General features: G+C 45.5%; 1 protein-coding gene across 1 annotated transcript in view; it reads right to left on the bottom strand.

Moving 5' to 3' along the window:
• Window positions 1-81: 81 nt before the first annotated feature.
• ddx55 (DEAD (Asp-Glu-Ala-Asp) box polypeptide 55) overlaps window positions 82-22527 on the bottom strand; it is a 35831-nt gene continuing 13385 nt past the window's right edge. The window contains exons 8-14 of the mRNA XM_043692647.2: window positions 17542-17624; window positions 9653-9784; window positions 7650-7742; window positions 7191-7305; window positions 6519-6687; window positions 4897-5189; window positions 82-316 (exon numbers count right to left, since the gene is read on the bottom strand). Coding sequence (XP_043548582.2) covers window positions 197-316; window positions 4897-5189; window positions 6519-6687; window positions 7191-7305; window positions 7650-7742; window positions 9653-9784; window positions 17542-17624 — 1005 coding nt within the window. The 3' untranslated portion in view covers window positions 82-196. The remainder of the gene's footprint in view (window positions 317-4896; window positions 5190-6518; window positions 6688-7190; window positions 7306-7649; window positions 7743-9652; window positions 9785-17541; window positions 17625-22527) is intronic.

Genomic DNA, 22527 nt, shown 5'->3' on the forward strand with positions numbered 1-22527 from the left:
GTGGCAACTCAATGCTACCTTCTCCAGTGTAAATGGTGTCCCAGACAACAATACCCACACCAATAATCAAGAAAAAAAATACTCTTGTTAATGAAGCAAATTTATTTTACAAACTGTTTTTCCACAAAGTCCAGGAATAAAAGGAATTGCTTTCATAGAAAGTTGCACAGTTCAACATCTTCCAGTTCATCTGCCTTTATGTTCCCAACAGCTGCTTTTCAAACTCCTCCTCATTTATTTTACCCCTTTTCAGCTTCTTCAACAATCGGGTATCATTGAGAAGTTCATCAATATTCTCATCCTCCATGTCAGATCCCTGCAAGATGGCAGTGTAAGTATCTTGAAACATGAGGATTTGCTTTGTGATTGAACAAGAAAGCATTAACCTACTAATCTCACAATGCATTGGTAGTTTATTAACTGCAAGAATAAAGTATGTTTAAAAAAAGAAACTAAACATTTCTATCCTCATTTGTTAAAAACTGTTTCGAGTGTGTGGCAGAATCTATAATTACAGGATACGATGGAAAGTGATTTAATTATTAAATCAATGGGTTGGTAGTCCATTTCCACCATTTAGAAAGCCATCTGAAGAACTCTGCCTCAGAAGGCAGGGGAGGGGGGTCAAAGGACAGTACAGCACAGGAACAGGGCCTTAAGCCCACCAAGGCTGCGGTGACAAATGAAGCCTTTCTAAACTAAAGTTTTTGCCTCTACGCAATCCATAATCCCTCTTCCCGGTCGAATCGTGTGTCTGTTAAAGTGCCTCTTGAACGTTGCTCTTGTATCCTCCCACCATTTCACCCCTTCTGGGAGCATATTGTAGCACTTACCAACCTCTGTACAAATATCTTTCCTCTCACATCTTCATTAAACTTAGCCCGTTTTACCCTGAATCCATGTCCTCTAGTAATTGACATTTCTACCTTGGGAAAAGGACTCTGACTATCCATTCTATTCATGACTCTCAATTTTGTAAACTTCCATTGGGTCATCCCTCATTCACCAATGTTCAAGTAAATACAAATCAAGTTTGTCCAATCTCTCCTCGTAGCTAATACCCTACAAAAAAGGCAAGATCCTGGCAACCCTTTTCTGTATACTCTCCAAAGCCTCATCGTTCTGGTAGTTGGCAACCGGAACTGGACACATTATTCCAAATGTGGCCAAACCAAAGTTCTATACAGCTGCAACATGACTTGCCAATTTTTATACTCTATGCCTTGACTGGCAAAGTTAAAAATCACACAACACCAGGTTATAATCCAACAGGTTTATTTGGAAGGACTAGCTTTCGGAGTGCTGCTCCTTTACCAGGTAGCTGCGGAGCAGGATCATAAAACACAGAATTTATAGCAAAAGATCACCGTGTTATGCAACTGAAATATATTGAACAAACCTGTTAAGTCTTTTTCATGATCCGTAATCTAGGTTGTTCAATATATGACACTGCTATAAATTGTCTTATGATCCTGCTCCAAAGCTACCTGATGAAGCTAGTGCTTCCAAATAAACTTGTTGAACTACAACCTGGTGTTGTGAGATTTTTAACTTTGATGAAGGTAAGCATACATAAGTCTTGATTTCCTTATCCACTTGTGTTGCCACTTTCAGAAAACTGCAGATCTCTATGTCTAGATCTCTGTATATTGGTGCTGTGCAGGGTTCTACCATTTACTGTATATCTCCTGCCTGCATTAGACCTTCCAAAATGCATCATCTCTCATTTGTCCACATTAAACTCTGTCATTTCTCTGCTCAAGTGTCCAGCCTATCTAATCCTAACATATCCTCTAGCAATCCTCCTAGACCATAAGACATTGGATGTAGGTTTACTCACTGAGCTGAAAGGTTCATTTCCAGACATTTCGTCACCCTACTAGGTAACATCTTCAGTGGACCTCATGCGAAGCAATTCTGAAAATTCCTGCTTTCTATTTATATGTTTGGGTTTCTTTGGGTTGGTGATGTTATTTCCTGTGGTGAAGTAACTTCCTGTTCCTTTTCTCAGGGGGTCTAACTCTATGTGTTTGTTGATGGAGTTCCAATTGGAATGCCAATGGTTCTAGGAATTCTCCTGTGTGTCTTTGTGTGGCTTGTCCTAGGATGGATGTATTGTCCCAGTCAAAGTGTGTTCTTCCTCATCCGTGTGTGAGAGGGTCATGTCTTTTTGTGGCTAGTCGGTGTTCGTGTATCCTGGTGGCTAGTTTTCTGCCTATTTGTCCAATGTAGTGTTTGTTACAGTCAATAGACAATAGGTGCAGGAACAGGCCATTCAGCCCTTCGAGCCTGCACCGCCATTCAATATGATCATGGCTGATCATTCCTAATCAGTATCCTCTTCCTGCCTTATCTCCATAACCCTTGATTTTTAGATTAGATTACTTAGTGTGGAAACAGGCCCTTCGGCCCAACAAGTCCACACCGACCCTCCAAAGAGCAACCCACCCAGACTCATTCCCCTACATTTACCCCTTCACCTAACACTATGGGCAACTTAGCATGGCCAAATCACCTAACCTGCACATTTTTATTTGGACTGTGGGAGGAAACCGGAGCACCCGAAGGAAACCCACGCAGACACTGGGAGAATGTGCAAACTCCACACTGACAGTTGCCCGAAGCAGGAATTGAACCCAGGTCTCTGGCGATGTGAGGCAGCAGTGCTAACCACTGTGCCACCGTCCTTGCACAGCATTTTGTAAATGACATTAGTTTTGCTCGTTGTCTGTATAGCATCTTTTAATGAACTTGGGGTAACAAAACGTCTGGAAATGAACCTTTCAGCTCATCGAGCAAACCTACTTCCAAAACCTCAACCTGAGCTACAGATTTTCCCAAAGCTCGCTGAGACCATAAGATATAAGAGCAGATTTAAGCCATTCAGCCCTTTTGGTCCTAGTCTCTCCAACGAGTGGAAATATCTCCATGTCCAAATCTCTGTAATGTATTCTGTAAATTTCAATCAGATACCCTCTCACCCTCCTAAATTAGTGAGCACAGACCCACAGTCTTCAACTGCTCCTCATATGGCAAGCCCTTCATCCCTGGAATCATTCTTGTAAATCTCCTCTGGAACCCCAAGATTGGAAACTGCTCACAATATTCGAAATGTGGATTGACAGCCTCAGCATTACATCTCTGCTCTTGTATTCTAGCCCTCTAGAAATAAATTGCTAATATTGCATCTGCCTTCCAAACTGCCAACTGAACCTGCATGTTAACCTTAAGAGAATCCTGAACTAGAACTCCCAAGTTTTTTGTGCCTCTGATTTCTAAAGCCTTTCCTCACTTAGAAAATAATCTATGTCTCTCTTTATGCTACTAAAGTGCATAATCTGTCAACTTCCCACATTGTCTTCCATCTGCCACTTCTTTGCCTCCTCTGTTCAAGTCCTTCTGCTGCTTCCCTGCTTCCTCAATATTACCTGTCCCCATGTCACCAACCACAATTCCTTCAATCTCTGTCACATCCAAATTTATTAATCAGTCCACCAACGTTTTCCTGAAAGTCATTAATATAGACAAACAATAGGAGTCCCAGCACTGATCCCTGCGGAACACTACTGGTCACAGATCTCCAGTCAGAAAAACACTTCCCAGCCACCATTTCCTTCTCTTTTGTGAATGCAGATGCAAAGTATTTGTTAAGGACCTCATTTACATTCTCTGGCTCTGTGCACAAATTCTGTCCTTTATCAAGTGAACCTACTCTTTCCTTAGCTATACGCTTGCTTTTTATATATGTATAAAATGCCTTGGGATTTACATCCTGTTTACCAAAGACATTTCATGACTCCTTAATTCCTTATATGAGGTCTTTCCTGCTATTTTGTATTCTTCAAGGACTCTGTAGTTTCCTAAACCTTTCATATGCCTCCTTTTTCATAGAATCGTAGAATCCCTACAGGATGGAAACAGGCCATTTGGCCCAACAAGTCCACACCAACCCTCCAAAGAGTATCCCACCCAGACCTGTTCCCCAACCCTATTACTCTACATTTTCCTGACTAATACACCTAACCTACACATCTCTGAACACAATGGGCAATTTAACTTGGTCAATTCACCTAACCTGCACATCTTTGAACTGTGGGAGGAAACCTATGCAGACATGGGGAACATGTGCAAACTCCACATAGTCAGTTGAGGCTGGAATCAAATCTGGGTCCCTGGCACTGAGATGCAGCAGTGCTAACCACTACGCCACCGTACCATCCAAAGTTCCTGAATCTTGCTACTCTTATCTTTCATTTTCAAAGGAACATCCTGGTCCTAAACTCCTTTAAATGATTCCAATATGCCAGATTCTACATTCCCCAATTCCTGTCTAAAACTTACAGGTCATTAAATATTTTTTAAGGCACAGGTAGACTGATGCTTGTTAGGAAGGGGAATCAAAGGTTATCGGGGGTTAGATGGAAATGCGAAGCATAGACAGATTGGTCATGATCTTATTGGATGGTGGAGCAAGCTTAAGGGGTCGAATGGTCTACCCTTCTCCCATTGGCAGGGCAGTTCACAAGTAGTAGTGAATACTGCTGGCTCTATGATCTGATAATGATATTTTAATGCTACACTTAATCTGAATGGAATGGTGCAGCTGGGAGATCTGGCTTCTGGTACCCGAAAGGCAATTTTTCTGGCCACATTTTCTGAAACATTCTGCTACTTTCAACTTTCAGTAGACAGAACAAGTTAAAAGAAATTTACTGAGAAACATTTCAGTATTGCAAGATTGCTGGAAAATCCTTCACACTGTTAACCTTTCAATAATTTGAATCAATAGTTTAGAACTTGTCTACATTACAGTTGGCAGACAATCTGTCACTTAAAGAAATATAAAAAACTTGAGACACATCAGCCATCACTCCCCTCCTGTCGACTCCAACCCACCTCATCTCGCTTCCTTTTGTCTGCTTGTTTTTTTCTCTTGTCTTTTTTTGTTTTCTGCTTTGACCAGGGTTTGTTTCTCACAAATTTCTTCTTCCCTTCATTTTGTTGTCTGTCCTGTTGTTGCATTGCTAACATCTTCTGCCTCTGCTTTTCTCTGTTTTTGTCTCTGTATCGGATGGAGTTTGTGTCGATGTTCTCAGGAATAAAATCAGGAAAACTTTTTCCTCTCAACTCTGGCATCGTGGGAAGCTTAAGCAAGCCAAAGCCCCTAGCAACAGCTGCAAAATCCAGATCTGCAAAACAAACCATCGCAGAAATCAATACAGGAGGTTTCCTTCCTGCAGACAAAGAGAATTAAATTACAAAATGACAAACACAAAATGAGTGGACAAAATTTGCAAATGGTGTTTAATGAGAGCAAGTTCTAGGTCATCCATTCTAGATCCAGAGAAAAGCAAATTGATATCTTTTCCCAGTGGTGAGAAACCAAAACCAAATGTGGAGAAGCAAACCAGTTTGGGTGTCCCAAATACAGATATTACAGGCCTCAGGTATTTTTTTTTAAAAAATCAGAAAAGCTAATTGAATGTTGGCCATGACCTGATGTGGGATGGAATAAAAAGGCATCAGTCGTTCGGCTTCCAACTGGAATAATTATCTTCAGTTTCTGACTGTGTCCCAGGCAGGGTTATCTTAGTGGGGTTCAGTAATTCATCAGATTCTTGCCTAAAGTGGTTAAATTATGAAGACACTGCATAGACTAGGCTTATAATTATTCAACTATATAAGATTAAGAGTTGAGAAAATGTGTTTTAAGTTGTGAAAGGATCTGATAGAGTTAGACAGAAGCTATTTCTTCTGATGGGGCAAGTTCAGAATGAAAGGGGCAGAACCTTGAACTCCAAGCTAGGCCATTCAGGAATGAAATCAGAAAACACTTTTCTGACAAAGGATACTGGAAATTCTGGGTGTGCCTCTTCAGGGGTAGGTGTGGACTTGATGGCCAAGTGACCTGTTTCCACACTGAAATTCCATTCTATGATTAGACTCCGCGCTCCAGAATTTTACTGAATTCAAATCTGCCATGGCAGGTTTCAAATCCAAGTCCCCAGAACATTGCCTGGGTATCTGGATTTATAAAGTCAGAAGGCACATAACACCAGGTTATAGCCCAACAAGTTTATTTGAAATCACAAGCTTTTGGAGCATTGCTCCTTCGTCAGAGGAAGTCACTTCTCTGATGAAGGAGGAGCGCTCCAAAACCTTGTGATTTCAAATAAATCTGTTGGAGTATAACCTCGTGTTGTGTGAATTCTGACTTTGTCCACTCCAGTCCAACACTGGCGTCTCTACATCTGGATTAATATTTGACTGATAATACCATCAGCCCATCACCTCCCCTGCATTCTAATTTCACCTTCTTATTTTGAAAACAAAGATCAAGAAATAGCATAAAACATGCATTTCTTTAAAAAAAAACCACTAAAGTGCTCTCTTCTTCATAAGTAACAAGTTTGTATGCAGAGTCCTGGTGTTATTAAGAAAACAGTGAGCTGAAGAGATCCACCATTTATATCACCAGCCCATAAAAACATCTGATTCTGATCTTGCTATCCAGTTACCTTTTATGCGGAATATCAAACTGCACTCATGTTTAGCATAAGACTGAATGAAAGACACAAATGCCTTCATCCCTTTTTCAAAGATGGCTCGATCAGACACAGCCAACTTCTTTAACTTTGGGAGGACATCAGCAGAATCCTTCAGCAGTTTTATCTCCTCTATTGGACACTGATGAGGGAACAAACACATTTCAATAAATTGAGAGAGGGTAGAGGTATATGATCTGTAACAAAAACTCATCACTGCTCAATTAAGATACAACTGCTAGCACCCTGGTATTAGAACAAATTGAACTCGTATACAGTAAATCATCCTGAAGTGTGGATGTTGCTAAGTATCTGATTTTGGAATATCAAAGATTTATGTAATAAAACCAGTTTCAATATAGTGACTCAACTTCAAATTGTAACCTTCTAAAGTTTCCACAAGTTTCTACTTTTAAGAAGATACACCATTGCTAGATCACAACTTCGGGTAATAGGTTTTAACAGAATAGGCCACTGCTAGAAATACTGGTGATGATTTCTGAACAAATGTCCAGCATACAGTGTACACAAAGTATGCAACATCACTGGCACACCCCCAAGCAGGTGCATTAGTTTACACAGACTTAGAACGGAGTGAGGTTGGAAGAGAAGTCACACAGTTATTTTTTAAATAAGCAGATATACTTTCTGACTAATGGAGAGGAAGTTGACATAGGCCATCTCCATAGGAAGCAGGAATACAAGGGCATTGCCATGGTGACCAATACGAGCTGTCCGTCCACAACGATGGATAAAAGCACTAAAAATAAACAAAAACAATATAAATTAAATAGTGCTCAACTCTAACAGCACCCACTCAACCCACAAGTTACTGGATGCAGACATCTAGTTGATTAACGTCTGCGGGTTATTTTTCCAGCAATGTAACTACCACCATGATATTGTCACTCATGCTGCTTCCCTCTCAAAGCCCCCAAACTGCATTCCATTCACCAACTAAAAGTCACATTTAAATAATGCTTTCATCAACTAAAGTATTAGTTTAAATACAGTGGACCAATTTCCCTTCCATTTATAGAATTGTTTTCCATTCAACAGTTTATTCTGCCCTTTGGGGCTAACAAAGTGAGGGAGTAAAAGTACCTGGCACTGCTTGGAGGGTCATATTGCAGAACCCAGTCAACCTCAGGAATGTCTATACCACGAGCCATGACATCAGTGCAAACCAAAATACCACTGTGAAGGGAAGAAAAAGATTGCTTAATACAATGTTCAGTCAGTGCAAAACAGGATGCAAAAAACTACAAAAGGGTGCAGTGCCCTGCGTGTACCAGAGCAGTCCATGTTTACAGTGATCAGCAGGACATCAACTGACGGATTTGAGAAGATGCACTTATAATGGTAATATCACTGGACTAGTAATCCAGAATCTCAGGTTTATGTTCTGAAGACATGGCTTTGAGTGCCACTATAGCAGAAGGTTAAAATTTGAATTCAACAATACTCTGTATTTTAAAAAAGTCTCGTCTAATGGCTGTCGGTTGTTGTAAAAACTTATGTACTTCACTAACGTTCTTTAAGGAAGAAAATCTGCTATCTCTGCCTGGCCTATAAATGGATCCAGACTCTCAACAATGTGGTTAACTCTTAACTGCCCTCTGGGCAGTAGAGATGGACAATAAATACTGGGCCTAGCCATGGGGCAGCCATATCCCATAAACAAATAAAAAAAGTTTAGGATAAGAAGTGATAATTTTAGTAAACACGCTTGTCCCATAAACATTTATCATTGCTCCATCTGAAACTACATAACTCAGCATCAGGCTCAAATCAAAGCTGAAGCTTTACTGGTCCAAATGGTTCAGGTACTTGCTGACTCAGTTATACAATTTTTGTCAGCAAAAGTGGGGACTGCAGATGCTGGAAATCAGAATCTAGATTAGAGTGGTACTGGAAAAGCACAGCAAGTCAGGCAGCATCCGAGCAGGAAAATAGACATTTCGGGCAAAAGCCCTTAATCAGGAATAGAGGCAGGGAGCTTCCAGGGTGGAGAGATAAATGGAAGGGGGATGGGGCTGGGGAGAAGGTAGCAAAGAGTACAATAGGTGGATGTGGGTGGGGATGGAGATGATAGGTCAGAGAGGAGGGTGGAGCGGATAGGTGGGAAGGAAGATTGGCCGGTAGGACCGGTCATGAGGATGGTGCTGAGCTAGAAGGATGGAGCTGGGGTAAGACGGGGGGACGGGAAATGAGGAAACTGGTGAAGTCCACACTGATGCTCTGGGGTTGAAGTGTTCTGAGGTGGAAGATGAAGCGTTCTTCCTCCAAGTGTTGGGTGGTGGGGGAGTGGCAGTGGAGGTGGCCCAGGACCTGCATGTCCTCGGCAGAGTGGGAGGGGGAGTTGAAATGGGCCACTGGGCGGTGGAGTTGATTGGTGCAGGTGTCCTGGAGATGTTCCCTAAAGCGCTCTGTGAGAAGGCGTCCAGTCTCCCCAATGTAGAGACCACCGCATCGGGAGCAACGGATACAATAAATGACACTGGTGGATGTGCAGGTGAAACTTTGATGGATGTGGAAGGCTCGTTTGGGGCCTTGGATGGAGGTGAGGGAGGAGGTGTGGGTGCAGGTTTTGCAATTCCTGCGGTGGCAGGGAAAGGTGCCAGGACGGGAGAGTGGGTTGTTGGGGGCGTGGACCTGACCAGGTAGTCACGGAGGGAATGATCTTTGTGGAAAGCGGAAAGGGGCGGGGAGGGAAATATATCCCTGGTGGTGGGGTCTGTTTGGAGGTGGCGGAAATGTCGGCGGATGATGCAGTTTATGTGAAGGTTGATAGGGTAGAAAGTTCTGACCTATCACCTTCATCCCCACCCCCATCCACCCACTGTACTATTTGCTACCTTCCCCCACCCTCCTGTCTGACCTCTCATCTTCATCCCCACCCCTTCCAACTATTGTACTCTTTGCTACCTTCTCCCCAGCCCCTCCCATTTATCTCTCAACCCTGAAGGCTCCCTGCCTTCAGTCCTGATAAAGGGCTTTTGCCCAAAATGTCAATTTTCCTGCCTTTTGGATGCTGCCTGACCCGCTATGCTTTTACAGCACCACTCTAATCTATACAATTTTTGCGCTCAAATAAAAATCCTTACCTTTGAAGTTGTCGAAACGCAGTAAATATTTTGTTCCGTTTGTGCTTCATTTTCCCGTGGATACACATTACTTGTACATTTTTCACAAAGACATCCAATGCAGCCCCATAATATTCCACACATGCACACGTACTGAAACAAAGAGGAACTGCAATTAAACTCTGCAATAAAGGACTGAACAAAGTAGTAAGAAGCATTTCTCGGGGAGTTCCAAGATGGCGGCGACTCAGCAAGTCTGAGTCAATAGTGTTCCTCCCAAGACCTAGGCAAAGTGGGCCACCCTCGCCCACCACACTCACCAAATCAACTAAAAATAGTTTTTATTTAATGTAATTAGTGGCTTATTACTAAATTTAAACAGTTCAGTCTCCTGTAAAAATGACTAGGGGGAAAGGAGCCCGCAGCTCTCAGCAGGCAGGAACCCCTCCCCTACCCTCCCCAGCTGTAGCAGAGGCATCCGCAGCCGACCAGGGGGACTTACCTACGGTGGCGAGCCTCGCGGAAATAATCGCCAAACTCGACGCGAAGATCGATGCTTTCATAGAAGAGTCCTGAAGTTGGTGGAATTCACTCTCGGCCACACTACAAAAGCAGGACCGAGACATCGAAGAAATTGAATGCCGAGTCGGAGAGGCGGAGCTAAAGGCCGCGACCTCCGAGGCCATTGCAGAATCGGCCGTGGGTCGGGTCCAGACTCTCGAGCAGCAAATCCGGACCTTACAGAACCACACTGATGACCTCGAGAATCAAGGTCGCCAAAAAAATATTTGTTTGCTGGGCCTTCCCGAACGGGAAGAAGGTCAGCTTACAAGGTTCCTTGAACAGTGGCTTCTGCAGTTATTGAATCTGGAGGCTGGATCAGGCCAGGTAAGGGGAGAATGGGCCTACCGGGTCACAATACGCGGGCCTGGCTCAAACCAGCACGCCCGCCCGGTCCTGTTCCGGCTGCAGAGCTATAAGGTGAGGCAGATGCTTTTGGAAGCCTCCAGAAATCTTGGGAAAGATCCACAAGCCATGACTCATAAAGGATCCAAGATTATGTTATTTCAGGACTTTTCCTCAGCTTTGGTTCAAAAGAGGAAGGCATTTAGAGTCATAGAGATGTACAGCATGAAAACAGACCCTTCAGTCCAATCCGTCCATGCCGACCGGATATCCCAACCCAATCTAGTCCCACCTGCCAGCACGTGGCCAATATCCCTCCAAACCCTTTCTATTCATATACCCATCCAAATGCCTCTTAAATGTTGCAATTGTACCAGCCTCCACCACATCCTCTGGCAGCTCATTCCATACACGTACCATCCTCTGCTTGAAAAAGTTGCCCCTTAGGTCTCTTTTATATCTTTCCCCTCTCACCCTAAACCTATGCCCTCTAGTTCTGGACTCACTCACCCCATGGAAAAGTCTTTGCCTATATATCCTATCCATGCCCCTCATAATTTTGTAAACCTCTATACAGTCACCCCTCAGCCTCAGACGCTCCAGGGAAAACAGCCCCAGTCTGTTCAGCCTCTCCCTGTAGCTCAGATCCTCCAACCCTGGCAACATCCTTTGTGTTTAAGGGATTTAAACATTCAATACTCCTTGCGTTACCCAGCTATACTACGCTTTAGCCATGAAGAGTCCATGTATAACTTCGGGTTACCGGAGAAGGCCAAGGAACTTTTGAACTCTCTTAGACAAACTATAAGAGTTAATTGATGTTGTTTTGCCCTACCCCCACCCCGGTGTACCCCCTCTTTTTTTTTTCTTTCATTATCTTACTGTTTATATCTCCAGGAAGTGGGAAGAGGGCTTATTTATTCATCCTTTACTGAGCGATTTCCTTTCCCCTTTTTTTTTAAATATATAGGCCAGGGGGTCTAGTTAATGTAGATGGGGAGAAGGTGGCTACCTTACCTTATTTTATCTTTGTCCTTGGGAGTGGGGTTGTTTTCCCCTGTTATTTTGTATTAATATATTTAATTATTATTTGCTGAGACTGTAATTTTATAGTCATATATGTTCATATATGGTATTAACATTACCAAATATATCCAGGTGTTGGTGTGGGTGGGGGTGGGGGTGGGGGATAGGGTACTCACTGTTAGTTTGAGTTCAGCAGTATACTTGAATTTACTTTATCCTATCGTGGGGTGCCTGGATCAAGGGTGGAGCACTGGTTGGGAGAGGTTATGATGGGTTTTTTGGAAAAGAAGTGATGCCCCCTGGGAATAAGGGGGAAGATCTCCATTTAAATACATTTTATACTTTTTTTTTACTATTTAGAAATGGTTTTTTTATTATATTGGTCTGAATGTACTAAAGAGCTTTTATTTTTGTGAATTGTATATGCTCGGGATGTTTTGGATAAATACGGGTTTTGTTGTGGTCTGATGTTACCACATCCAGAGCAGGGATATCACTGCTCATTTTATGTGTTATCCGTTGGATTTTTTTTTCTCTTGAATAATTTAAGAATTTTAATGACACACTCTGGTTAGTTGTAAGTTAGATGAGTAGTTAGTTGAGTTTTGTCTTTTTTTTCTCTTGGTATTTCTGTTTTCTTGTTTGATAGATTTTGGTTATCATTTATTTAAGATTTAACTGTTTAAAAAAAAAGAAGCATTTCTCAACCCATTCAGATTGCTGGAGCTTGAACTTGAAAGCAACAAAGAATTGATGAGCAATCCCATTAGGTAATGAATAACAGAAACAGACATTATCATTGGACTTGCCACTTCAATATGAAACATTCCATATCTCTGAACTTTACCTTTTATGTTAGCTAAATAGTGGGTTGAGAAACAAAGTGCATGATCATTTTACATCCTTAGTTTCTTCAGTAAATATCTTGGAGTGAAACAGATGTATCTGTATTGCTTGTGAGGTGTCTTTAACTAGAATACTGGGAAGACCGTGGTTTACTAAAGAAATTGTATCTCTTGTTAAGTAGAATAGGGAGGCTTATGTGACGTTGAAATGAGATGGTTCAGATAAGGCGATGTAGAGTTACAGATTAGCTAGGAGGGATTTAAAGAGAGAGTTATGAAGAGCAAAGAGAGGACATGAGCAGTCTATAGCAGGAAGAATAAAGGAGAACCCTAAAGCTTTCTATAGGTATGTGAAGAATAAACGGATGACTATGGTAGGAACTGGGCCTGTCAAAGACAGAAGTGGAAAGTTGTGTGCAAACCCTGTGACAATCAGAGAGGTGCTAAACGAATAGAGTCATAGAGGTGTACAGTACGGAAACAGACCCTTCGGTCCACCCTGTCCATGCCAACCAGATATCCCAATTCAATCTAGTCCCACCTGACAGCATCCGGCTCATATCCCTCCAAATCTTTCCTATTCAGATACCCAACCAGATGCCTATTAAATGTTGCAATTGTACTAGTCTCCACCACTTCCTCTGGCAGCTCATTCCATACACGTACCACCCTCTGCGTGAAAAAGTTGCCCTCAGGTCCCTTTTATATCTTTCCCCTTTCACCCTAAACCTATGTCCTCTAGTTCTGGACTCCCCCACCCCAGGAAAAAGACGTTGTCTATTTATCGTATCCATGCCCCTCATAATCTTGTAAACCTCTATAAGGTCAGCCCTCAGCCTCCGACGCTCCAGGGAAAACAGCCCCAGCCTGTTCAACCTTTCCCTGTAGCTCAAATCCTCCAACCCTGGCAACATCCTTGTAAATCTTTTCTGAACCCTTTCAAGTTTCACAACATCTTTCCGAGAGGAAGGAAACCAGAATTGCATACAATATTCCAACAGTGGCCTAACCAATATCCTGTACAGCCGCAACATCACCTCCCAACTCCTGTACTCAATACTCTGACCAATAAAGGAAAGCATACCAAACACCTTCTTCACTATCCTATCTACCTGCGACTCCACTTTCAAGGAGCTATGAACCTGCACTCCAAGGTCTCTTTGCTCAGCAACACTTCCTAGGACCTTACCATTAAGCGTACAAGTTCTGCTAAGATTTGCTTTCCCAAAATGCAGCACCTCGCATTAATCTGAATTAAACTCCATCTGCCACTTCTCGGCCCATTGGCACATCTGACCAAGATCCTGTTGTAATCTGAGGTAACCCTCTTCGCTGTCCACTACACCTCCAATTTTGGTGTCATCTGCAAACTTACTAACTGTACCTCTTATGCTCGCATCCAAATCATTTATGTAAATGACAAAAGGTAGAGGTCCCAGCATCGATCCTTGTGGCACACCACTGGTCACAGGTCCCCAGTCTGAAAAACAACCCTCCACCACCACCCTCTATCTTCTACCTTTGAGCCAGTTCTGTATCCAAATGGCTAGTTCTCCCTGTATTCTGTGAGATCTAACCTTGCTAACCAGTCTCCCATGGGGAACCTTGTCAAATGCCTTACTGAAGTCCATATAGATCACATCTACTGTTCTGCCCTCATCAATCCTTTTTGTTACTTCTTCAAAAAACTCAATCAAGTTTGTGAGACATGATTTCCCACGCACAAAGCCATGTTGGCTATTCCTAATCAGTCCTTTCCTTTCCAAATACTCGCCAGTCTCTATGGCGCAATTGATCAGCACGTTCGGCTGTTAACTGAAAGGCTGGTGGTTCAAGACCATCCAGGGACGCAGAGGACTATTTCGCATCTGTTTTCACTCAGGTAAAGGAGAATATTATAGAAGAGAATGCTGACATACGGGCTGTTAGACTAGAAAGGATCGAGGTTAGTAAGGAGGTGGTGTTATCCATTCTAGAAGATGTGAAAGGAGATAAGTCTGACGATTCTCTGGGAAGCTAGGGAGTAGACAGCAGAGCCTTTGGCCTTGAGCTTTGCGTCATCATTGTTGACAGGTTTAGCACCAGAGGATTAGTGGATTGCAAATGTTGTGCCCTTGTTCAAGAAGGGCAGCAGAGATGACCCAGGTAATTATAGACCAGTGAGCCTTAACATCTGTTGTAGGAAGAGTTTTGGAAAGGATTATAAGAGATAAGATTTATAATCATCTAGCAAGCAGCAATTTGATTTTAGATAGTCAACATGGTTTCGTCAAGGGCAGGTCATATCTCACAAACTTCGTTGAGTTTTTTTGAGAAGGTGACAAAGCATGTAGATGAGGGTAGGGCGGTTGACGTGGTGTGCATGGACTTCGGTAAAGCCTTTGATAAGGTTCCACATGGTAGGCTGATGGAGAAAATGCAGAAGCGTGGGATCGAGGGTGGTTTAGCAGTTTGGATTAGAAACTGGCTTTCTGAAAGAAGGCAGCGAATGGTAGTTGATGGAAAATATTCAGCCTGGAGTCCAGTTACTAGTGGTGTGCCACAAGGATCTGTTTTGGGACCACTGCTCTTTGTCAGTTTTATAAATGACTTAGACGCAAGCACAGGTGGATGGGTTAGTAAGTTTGCAGACAACACTAAAGTCGGTGGAGGAGTGGACAGTTTAGAAGAATGTTGTAGGGAGACTTGGATAACCTGCAGAATTGGGCTGAGAGGTGGCAAATCAATGCAGATAAATGTGAGGTGATTCACTTTGGGAAGAATAACTGGAAGTCAGAATACTGAGTCAATAGAAAGATTCTTAGTTGTGTGATGTGCAGAGGGATCTTGGAGTCCATGTACATAGATCCCTGAAAGTTGCCACCCAGGTGGATAGCGCTGTTGGGAAGGCATATGGTGTGTTAGATTTTATTGGTAGAGGGATTGAGTTCTGGAGCCGTTATGTCATGCTGCAACTGTACAAAACACTAGTTTTTTGTACAAAACACAAGGGCCTCACTTGGAATATTGTGTATAGTTCTGATCGCCCCATTACAGGAAGGATGTGGAAGCATTGGAAAAGGTGCAGAGGAGATTTACCAGGATGTTGTCTGGTCTGGAGCGAAGGTCTTATAAGGAAAGGCTGAGAGACTTGGGTCTGTTGTCATTGGAAAGAAGGCGGCTAAGAGGGGATTTAACAGAGACATACAAGATGATCAGAGGATTAGCCAGGGTAGACAGCAAGAGTCTTTTTCCTAGGATGATGTCATCAGCTTGTACGAGGGGGCATTGCTACAAATTGAGGAGTGATAGATTTAAGACAGATTTCAGAGGCAAGTTCTTTATGCAGAGAGTGGTAAGGGTGTGGAATGCCCTGCCTGACAATGTAGTCAACTCAGCCACATTACGGGCATTTAAACAGTCCTTGGATAAGCACATGGATGATGACAGGATAGTGTTTGGGGGGGTTTGGCTTAGATTAGTTCACAGGTCAGTGCAACATCGAGGGCCGAAGGGCCTGTTCTGCGCTGTACTGTTCTATGTTCTAAGACAGACTTCAGTCTTCAGTGCAAACTCCATCCTGCTCATTGTCAACTGAATGAGATTGAGTCAAGACTGTTTTCAACTTCAGTGTCAAACGTTATCATAATAAGCATCCAACCACATTAGAACCAACAAAAATACCTGCTCCAGGTACATACAGTTACCCAATTCTGTCCCATCTCAGTTCATCTGGTCAGCCTCCCACATTGCACCATCTATGGACTGAAAGTCATCTAAACTTCTACTGCCCATGTCTGAACTCTCACCAGATTTGTTCACCTATCCCTCTCATGGTTGTTCACCCATGCTGGCTTCTGGTAACCCAATACAATTTTAAAATTCTCATGCTTTTCTTAAAATTCCTCCATGGCATCAATCTCTAATCTCCTCCACAAGGTCAGCATTTGCAGCCTAAGAACTGGAGTAGACCATTCAGCCCCTCATGCCTGCTCACCAGTCAATGAGATCATGGCTTACCTGTGGCCTAACTCCATACACTTGCCTTCAGTCCATAGCCCTTAATACCTTTGCTTAAGAAAAAAATTATGACAGATTTAAAACTAACAGCTCATCTGGCATTGGCTGTCATTTATGGAAGATGATTCCAAATACCTACCACCCTCTATGTACAGAAGGGCTTGCTAACATCTCTCTTGAAAAATCTGGCCCAAACTATATGCTGCCTAGTTCTAGACTCCCCAACCAGTGGATAAAATCTCAGATGGAATTTTTTTAAAGGAATTTGATATGTTTTATAATTTCAAAGGTAGCATACAAGTTGTTATTGCACTAAAATGAGTGAATCTGCTGCCATGGCAATGGCTAGTCAGCAATTCTATTGGGTAGATATGGTCAGTTATCAATAACATGCTCAGACCAGTAACAGAGTGACAGTGAAAGTTTGGGAGCTTCACCTCACTGACGCAGCAGCTTCTCACCCACATCAAAAGGTTCTGGGTGAGAGTCCCAGTGCAGGACTTGGATGCCTCATTCAGGAGATGCTACACCACTGGAGGTGCCACCTTCTCAAAGAGATGCTAAACCTCCCCCTCAAGTGTCCAGTCAGCATCTGATTCAGTGTGTGAAAGACCCAAGGTGTTATTCAAACAGAAGGTATCGCCCAATGTCCAAGTTAACATTCATCCCTGACAGAATTAAGTTAATTTGTTACTCAGTGCATACTGAAACATACAAGATGCTTAAGGGGTTTGACAGGGTACATGCAGAGAGATTGTTTCCTCTCATGGGAGTGTCTCAGACCAGAAGGCAGTATCTCAGAATAAGGGGTCTCCCGTTTAAGACAGAAATTAGAAAAAAATTTCTTCACAGAGGGTAGTGAATCCAAACAATTCTTTATGCAGTGGGCTGTCAAGGCTTGTTCAATAAGTATATTCAAGGCTGAGATAGACATATTTTTAATCAGGAAGGGCACCAAGGGTTATAGGAAAAGACAGAAAAATTGAGTGGAGGGTTATTAGATCCTCCATGATGTCATTCAATGGCAGAACCAAGTCAATGGGCTGAACGGCCTACAGGTGCTCCTATGTCTTATAGCCTTAAAAGCTAAAAAACATTTTTAAAAATTACTTTTGCAGGGAGAATAATAATCACCTAAAGAAGATGAGATGTTTCTCTTGTTTATGCCGGCGAAGGAAGACAACTAATTGGTTAAACTTCTCGTCTGCTCGACATGTCTGAAATACAAATAGCAGAAAATTTAAAACAAAGTGTCACAGGCTCATAGGCAGCAGGAACAGAATCACAGTCAGACACAGACATGGGCAGCAGAGATAGAATCACAGTCAGACGGGGACAGAATCACAGTCGGACACAGAATCAGTCGGACACAGACGGCAGGGACAGAATCACAGTCGGACACAGACGGCAGGGACAGAAACACAGTCGGACACGGACAGCCGGCAGGGACAGAAACACAGTCAGACACAGACAGGCGGCAGAGACAGAATCACAGTCGGACACAGACACGGACAGACGGGGACAGAACACAGTCGGACACAAACACGGACAGACGGGGACAGAATCACAGTCGGACACAGACACGGACAGAGTGCAGGGACAGAATCACAGTCGGACACGGACAGAGGGCAGGGACAGAATCACAGTCGGACACGGGCAGGGGGCAGGGACAGAGTCACAGTCGGACACGGGCAGGGGGCAGGGACAGAGTCACAGTCGGACACGGGCAGGGGGCAGGGACAGAATCACAGTCGGACACGGACAGAGGGCAGGGACAGAATCACAGTCAGACAGACACAGACGGCAGGGACAGAATCACAATCAGACAGACACAGACGGCTTGGACAGAATCACAGACAGACACACGTCAGGGACAGAATCACAGTCGGACACGGATAGACAGACGGCAGGGACAGAATCACAGACACACGGCATGGGCAAAATCACAGTCAGACAGACGGCAGGGACAGAATCACAGTCAGACAGGTGGCAGGGACAGAATCACAGTTAAACAGACACAAACAGACGGCAGGGACAGATTCACAGTCAGACAGGTGGCAGGGACACAATCACAGTCGGGCACGGACACGGACGGCAGAGATAGAATCAAAGACGGGCACGGACACGGACGGCAGGGACAGAATCAAAGTCAGGCACGGACACGGACGGCAGGGACAGAATCACAGTCGGACACGGACAGAGGCAGGGACAGAATCACAGTCGGGCAGGGACAGAATCGCAGTCGGACACGGACAGAGGCAGGGACACGGCAGGGACAGAATCACAGTCAGACAGACACACGGCAGGGACAGAATCACAGTCAGACAGACACACGGCAGGGACAGAATCACAGTCAGACAGACACATGGCAGGAACAGAATCACAGTCAGACAGACACACGGCAGGGACAGAATCACAGTCAGACAGACACACAGTCAGACAGACACACGGCAGGGACAGAATCACAGTCAGACAGACACACGGCAGGGACAGAATCACAGTCAGACAGACACACGGCAGGGACAGAATCACAGTCAGACAGACACACGGCAGGGACAGAATCATAGTCAGACAGACACACGGCAGGGGCACAATCACAGTCAGACAGACACACGGCAGGAACAGATTCACAGTCAGACAGGTGGCAGGGACACAAACACAGTCGGGCACGGACACGGACGGCAGAGATAGAATCAAAGACGGGCACGGACACGGACGGCAGGGACAGAATCAAAGTCGGGCACGGACACGGACGGCAGGGACAGAATCACAGTCGGACACGGACAGAGGCAGGGACAGAATCACAGTCGGACACGGACAGCGGCAGGGACAGAATCACAGTCAGACAGACACACGGCAGGGACAGAATCACAGTCAGACAGACACACGGCAGGGACAGAATCACAGTCAGACAGACACACGGCAGGGACAGAATCACAGTCAGACAGACACACGGCAGGGACAGAATCACAGTCAGACAGACACACGGCAGGGACAGAATCACAGTCAGACAGACACACGGCAGGGACAGAATCACAGTCAGACAGACACACGGCAGGGACAGAATCACAGTCAGACAGACACACGGCAGGAACAGAATCACAGTCAGACAGACACACGGCAGGGACAGAATCACAGTCAGACAGACACACGGCAGGGACAGAATCACAGTCAGACAGACACACGGCAGGGACAGAATCACAGTCAGACAGACACACGGCAGGGGCACAATCACAGTCAGACAGACACACGGCAGGAACAGATTCACAGTCAGACAGGTGGCAGCGACACAATCACAGTCGGGCACGGACACGGACGGCAGAGATAGAATCAAAGACGGGCACGGACACTGACGGCAGGGACAGAATCAAAGTCAGGCACGGACACGGACGGCAGGGACAGAATCACAGTCGGACACGGACAGAGGCAGGGACAGAATCACAGTCGGACACGGACAGAGGCAGGGACAGAGGCAGGGACACGGCAGGGACAGAATCACAGTCAGACAGACACACGGCAGGAACAGAATCACATTCAGACAGACACACGGCAGGAACAGAATCACAGTCAGACAGACACACGGCAGGGACAGAATCACAGTCAGACAGACACACGGCAGGGACAGACACACAGTCAGACAGACACACGGCAGGGACAGAATCACAGTCAGACACAGCCGGCAGAGACAGAATCACAGTCAAACAGACACAGACAGAATCACAGTCAGACACGGACACGGACGGCAGGGACACAAAGTCAGACACGGACACGGACGGCAGAGACAGAATCGCAGTCAGACACGGACACGGGCAGACGGGGACAGAATCACAGTCGGACACGGACAGAGGCAGGGACAGAATCACAGTCGGACACGGACAGCGGCAGGGACAGAATCACAGTCAGACAGACACACGGCAGGAACAGAATCACAGTCAGACAGACACACGGCAGGGACAGAATCACAGTCAGACAGACACACGGCAGGGGCACAATCACAGTCAGACAGACACACGGCAGGGACAGAATCACAGTCAGACAGACACACGGCAGGGGCACAATCACAGTCAGACAGACACACGGCAGGAACAGATTCACAGTCAGACAGGTGGCAGGGACACAATCACAGTCGGGCACGGACACGGACGGCAGAGATAGAATCAAAGACGGGCACGGACACTGACGGCAGGGACAGAATCAAAGTCAGGCACGGACACGGACGGCAGGGACAGAATCACAGTCGGACACGGACAGAGGCAGGGACAGAATCACAGTCGGACACAGACAGAGGCAGGGACAGAATCACAGTCAGACACGGACAGAGGCAGGGACAGAGGCAGGGACACGGCAGGGACAGAATCACAGTCAGACAGACACACGGCAGGAACAGAATCACAGTCAGACAGACACACGGCAGGAACAGAATCACAGTCAGACAGACACACGGCAGGGACAGAATCACAGTCAGACAGACACAGACAGAATCAAAGTCAGACACGGACACGGACGGCAGAGACAGAATCACAGTCAGACACGGACACGGACGGCAGGGACACAAAGTCAGACACGGACACGGACGGCAGAGACAGAATCGCAGTCAGACACGGACACGGGCAGACGGGGACAGAATCACAGTCGGACACGGACAGAGGCAGGGACGGAATCACAGTCGGACAGACACACGGCAGGGACGGAATAACAGTCAGACAGACACACAGCAGGGGCAGAATCACAGTCAGACACACGGCAGGTACAGAATCACAGACAGACAGACATAGACAGACACAGCCGGCAGGGACAGAATCACAGTCAGACAGACATAGACAGACACAGCCGGCAGGGACAGAATCACAGTCAAACAGACACAGACAGACGGCAAAGACAGAATCAAAGTCAGACACGGACTCGGACGGCAGAGACAGAATCGCAGTCAGACACGGACACGGACGGCAGAGACAGAATCGCAGTCAGACACGGACACGGACGGCAGAGACAGAATCGCAGTCAGACACGGACACGGACGGCAGAGACAGAATCGCAGTCAGACACGGACACGGACGGCAGAGACAGAATCGCAGTCAGACACGGACACGGGCAGACGGGGACAGAATCGCAGTCGGACACGGACACGGACACGGACAGACAGCAGAGACAGAATCACAGTCGGACACGGACGGCAGGGACAGAATCACAGTCAGACACAGCCGGCAGGGACAGAATCACAGTCGGAAACGGACAGAGGCAGGGACGGAATCACAGTCCGACACGGACAGAGGGCAGGGACAGAATCACAGTCGGACACGGACAGAGGGCAGGGACAGAATCACAGTCCGACACGGACAGACGGCAGGGACAGAGTCACAGTCGGACACGGACAGAGGGCAGGGACAGAATCACAGTCGGACACGGACAGAGGGCAGGGACAGAATCACAGTCAGACAGACACAGACGGCAGGGACAGAATCACAGTCAGACAGACACAGACGGCAGGGACAGAATCACAATCAGACAGACACAGACGGCTTGGACAGAATCACAATCAGACAGACACAGACGGCTTGGACAGAATCACAGACAGACACACGGCAGGGACAGAATCACAGACACACGGCATGGGCAAAATCACAGTCAGGCAGACGGCAGGGACAGAATCACAGTCAGCAGACATGGCAGAGACAGAATCGCAGTCAGACACAGACATGGACTGCAGAGACAGAATCGCAGTCAGACACGGACACGGACAGACGGGGACAGAATCGCAGTCGGACACGGACAGACAGCAGAGACAGAATCACAGTCGGACATGGACGGCAGGGACGGAATCACAGTCGGACACAGCCGGCAAGGACAGAATCACAGTCGGAAATGGACAGAGGCAGGGACATAATCACAGTCAGGCACACAAACAGCAGGAACAGAATTATGGTCAGGCACAAAGACAGCAGTTACAGTGTCAGGGTCAGACACATATAGACAGAGATAACAGTATACAGATTAGACACACTGACAGCAGAAAGAGTCTCAAGGTCAGACACAAAGCGGGAATTATAAAAGGGTCAGATACAGGCTGACGGAACAACATCAGGACAATACAGTGGGAGATTTCTTGCAATTCTACCCAAG

Source organism: Chiloscyllium plagiosum, unplaced genomic scaffold (assembly GCF_037043375.1).
Source record: "Chiloscyllium plagiosum isolate Xiang-an unplaced genomic scaffold, Cpla_swu_hap1 HiC_scaffold_24, whole genome shotgun sequence".
NCBI classification, from domain to species: Eukaryota; Metazoa; Chordata; class Chondrichthyes; order Orectolobiformes; family Hemiscylliidae; genus Chiloscyllium; species Chiloscyllium plagiosum.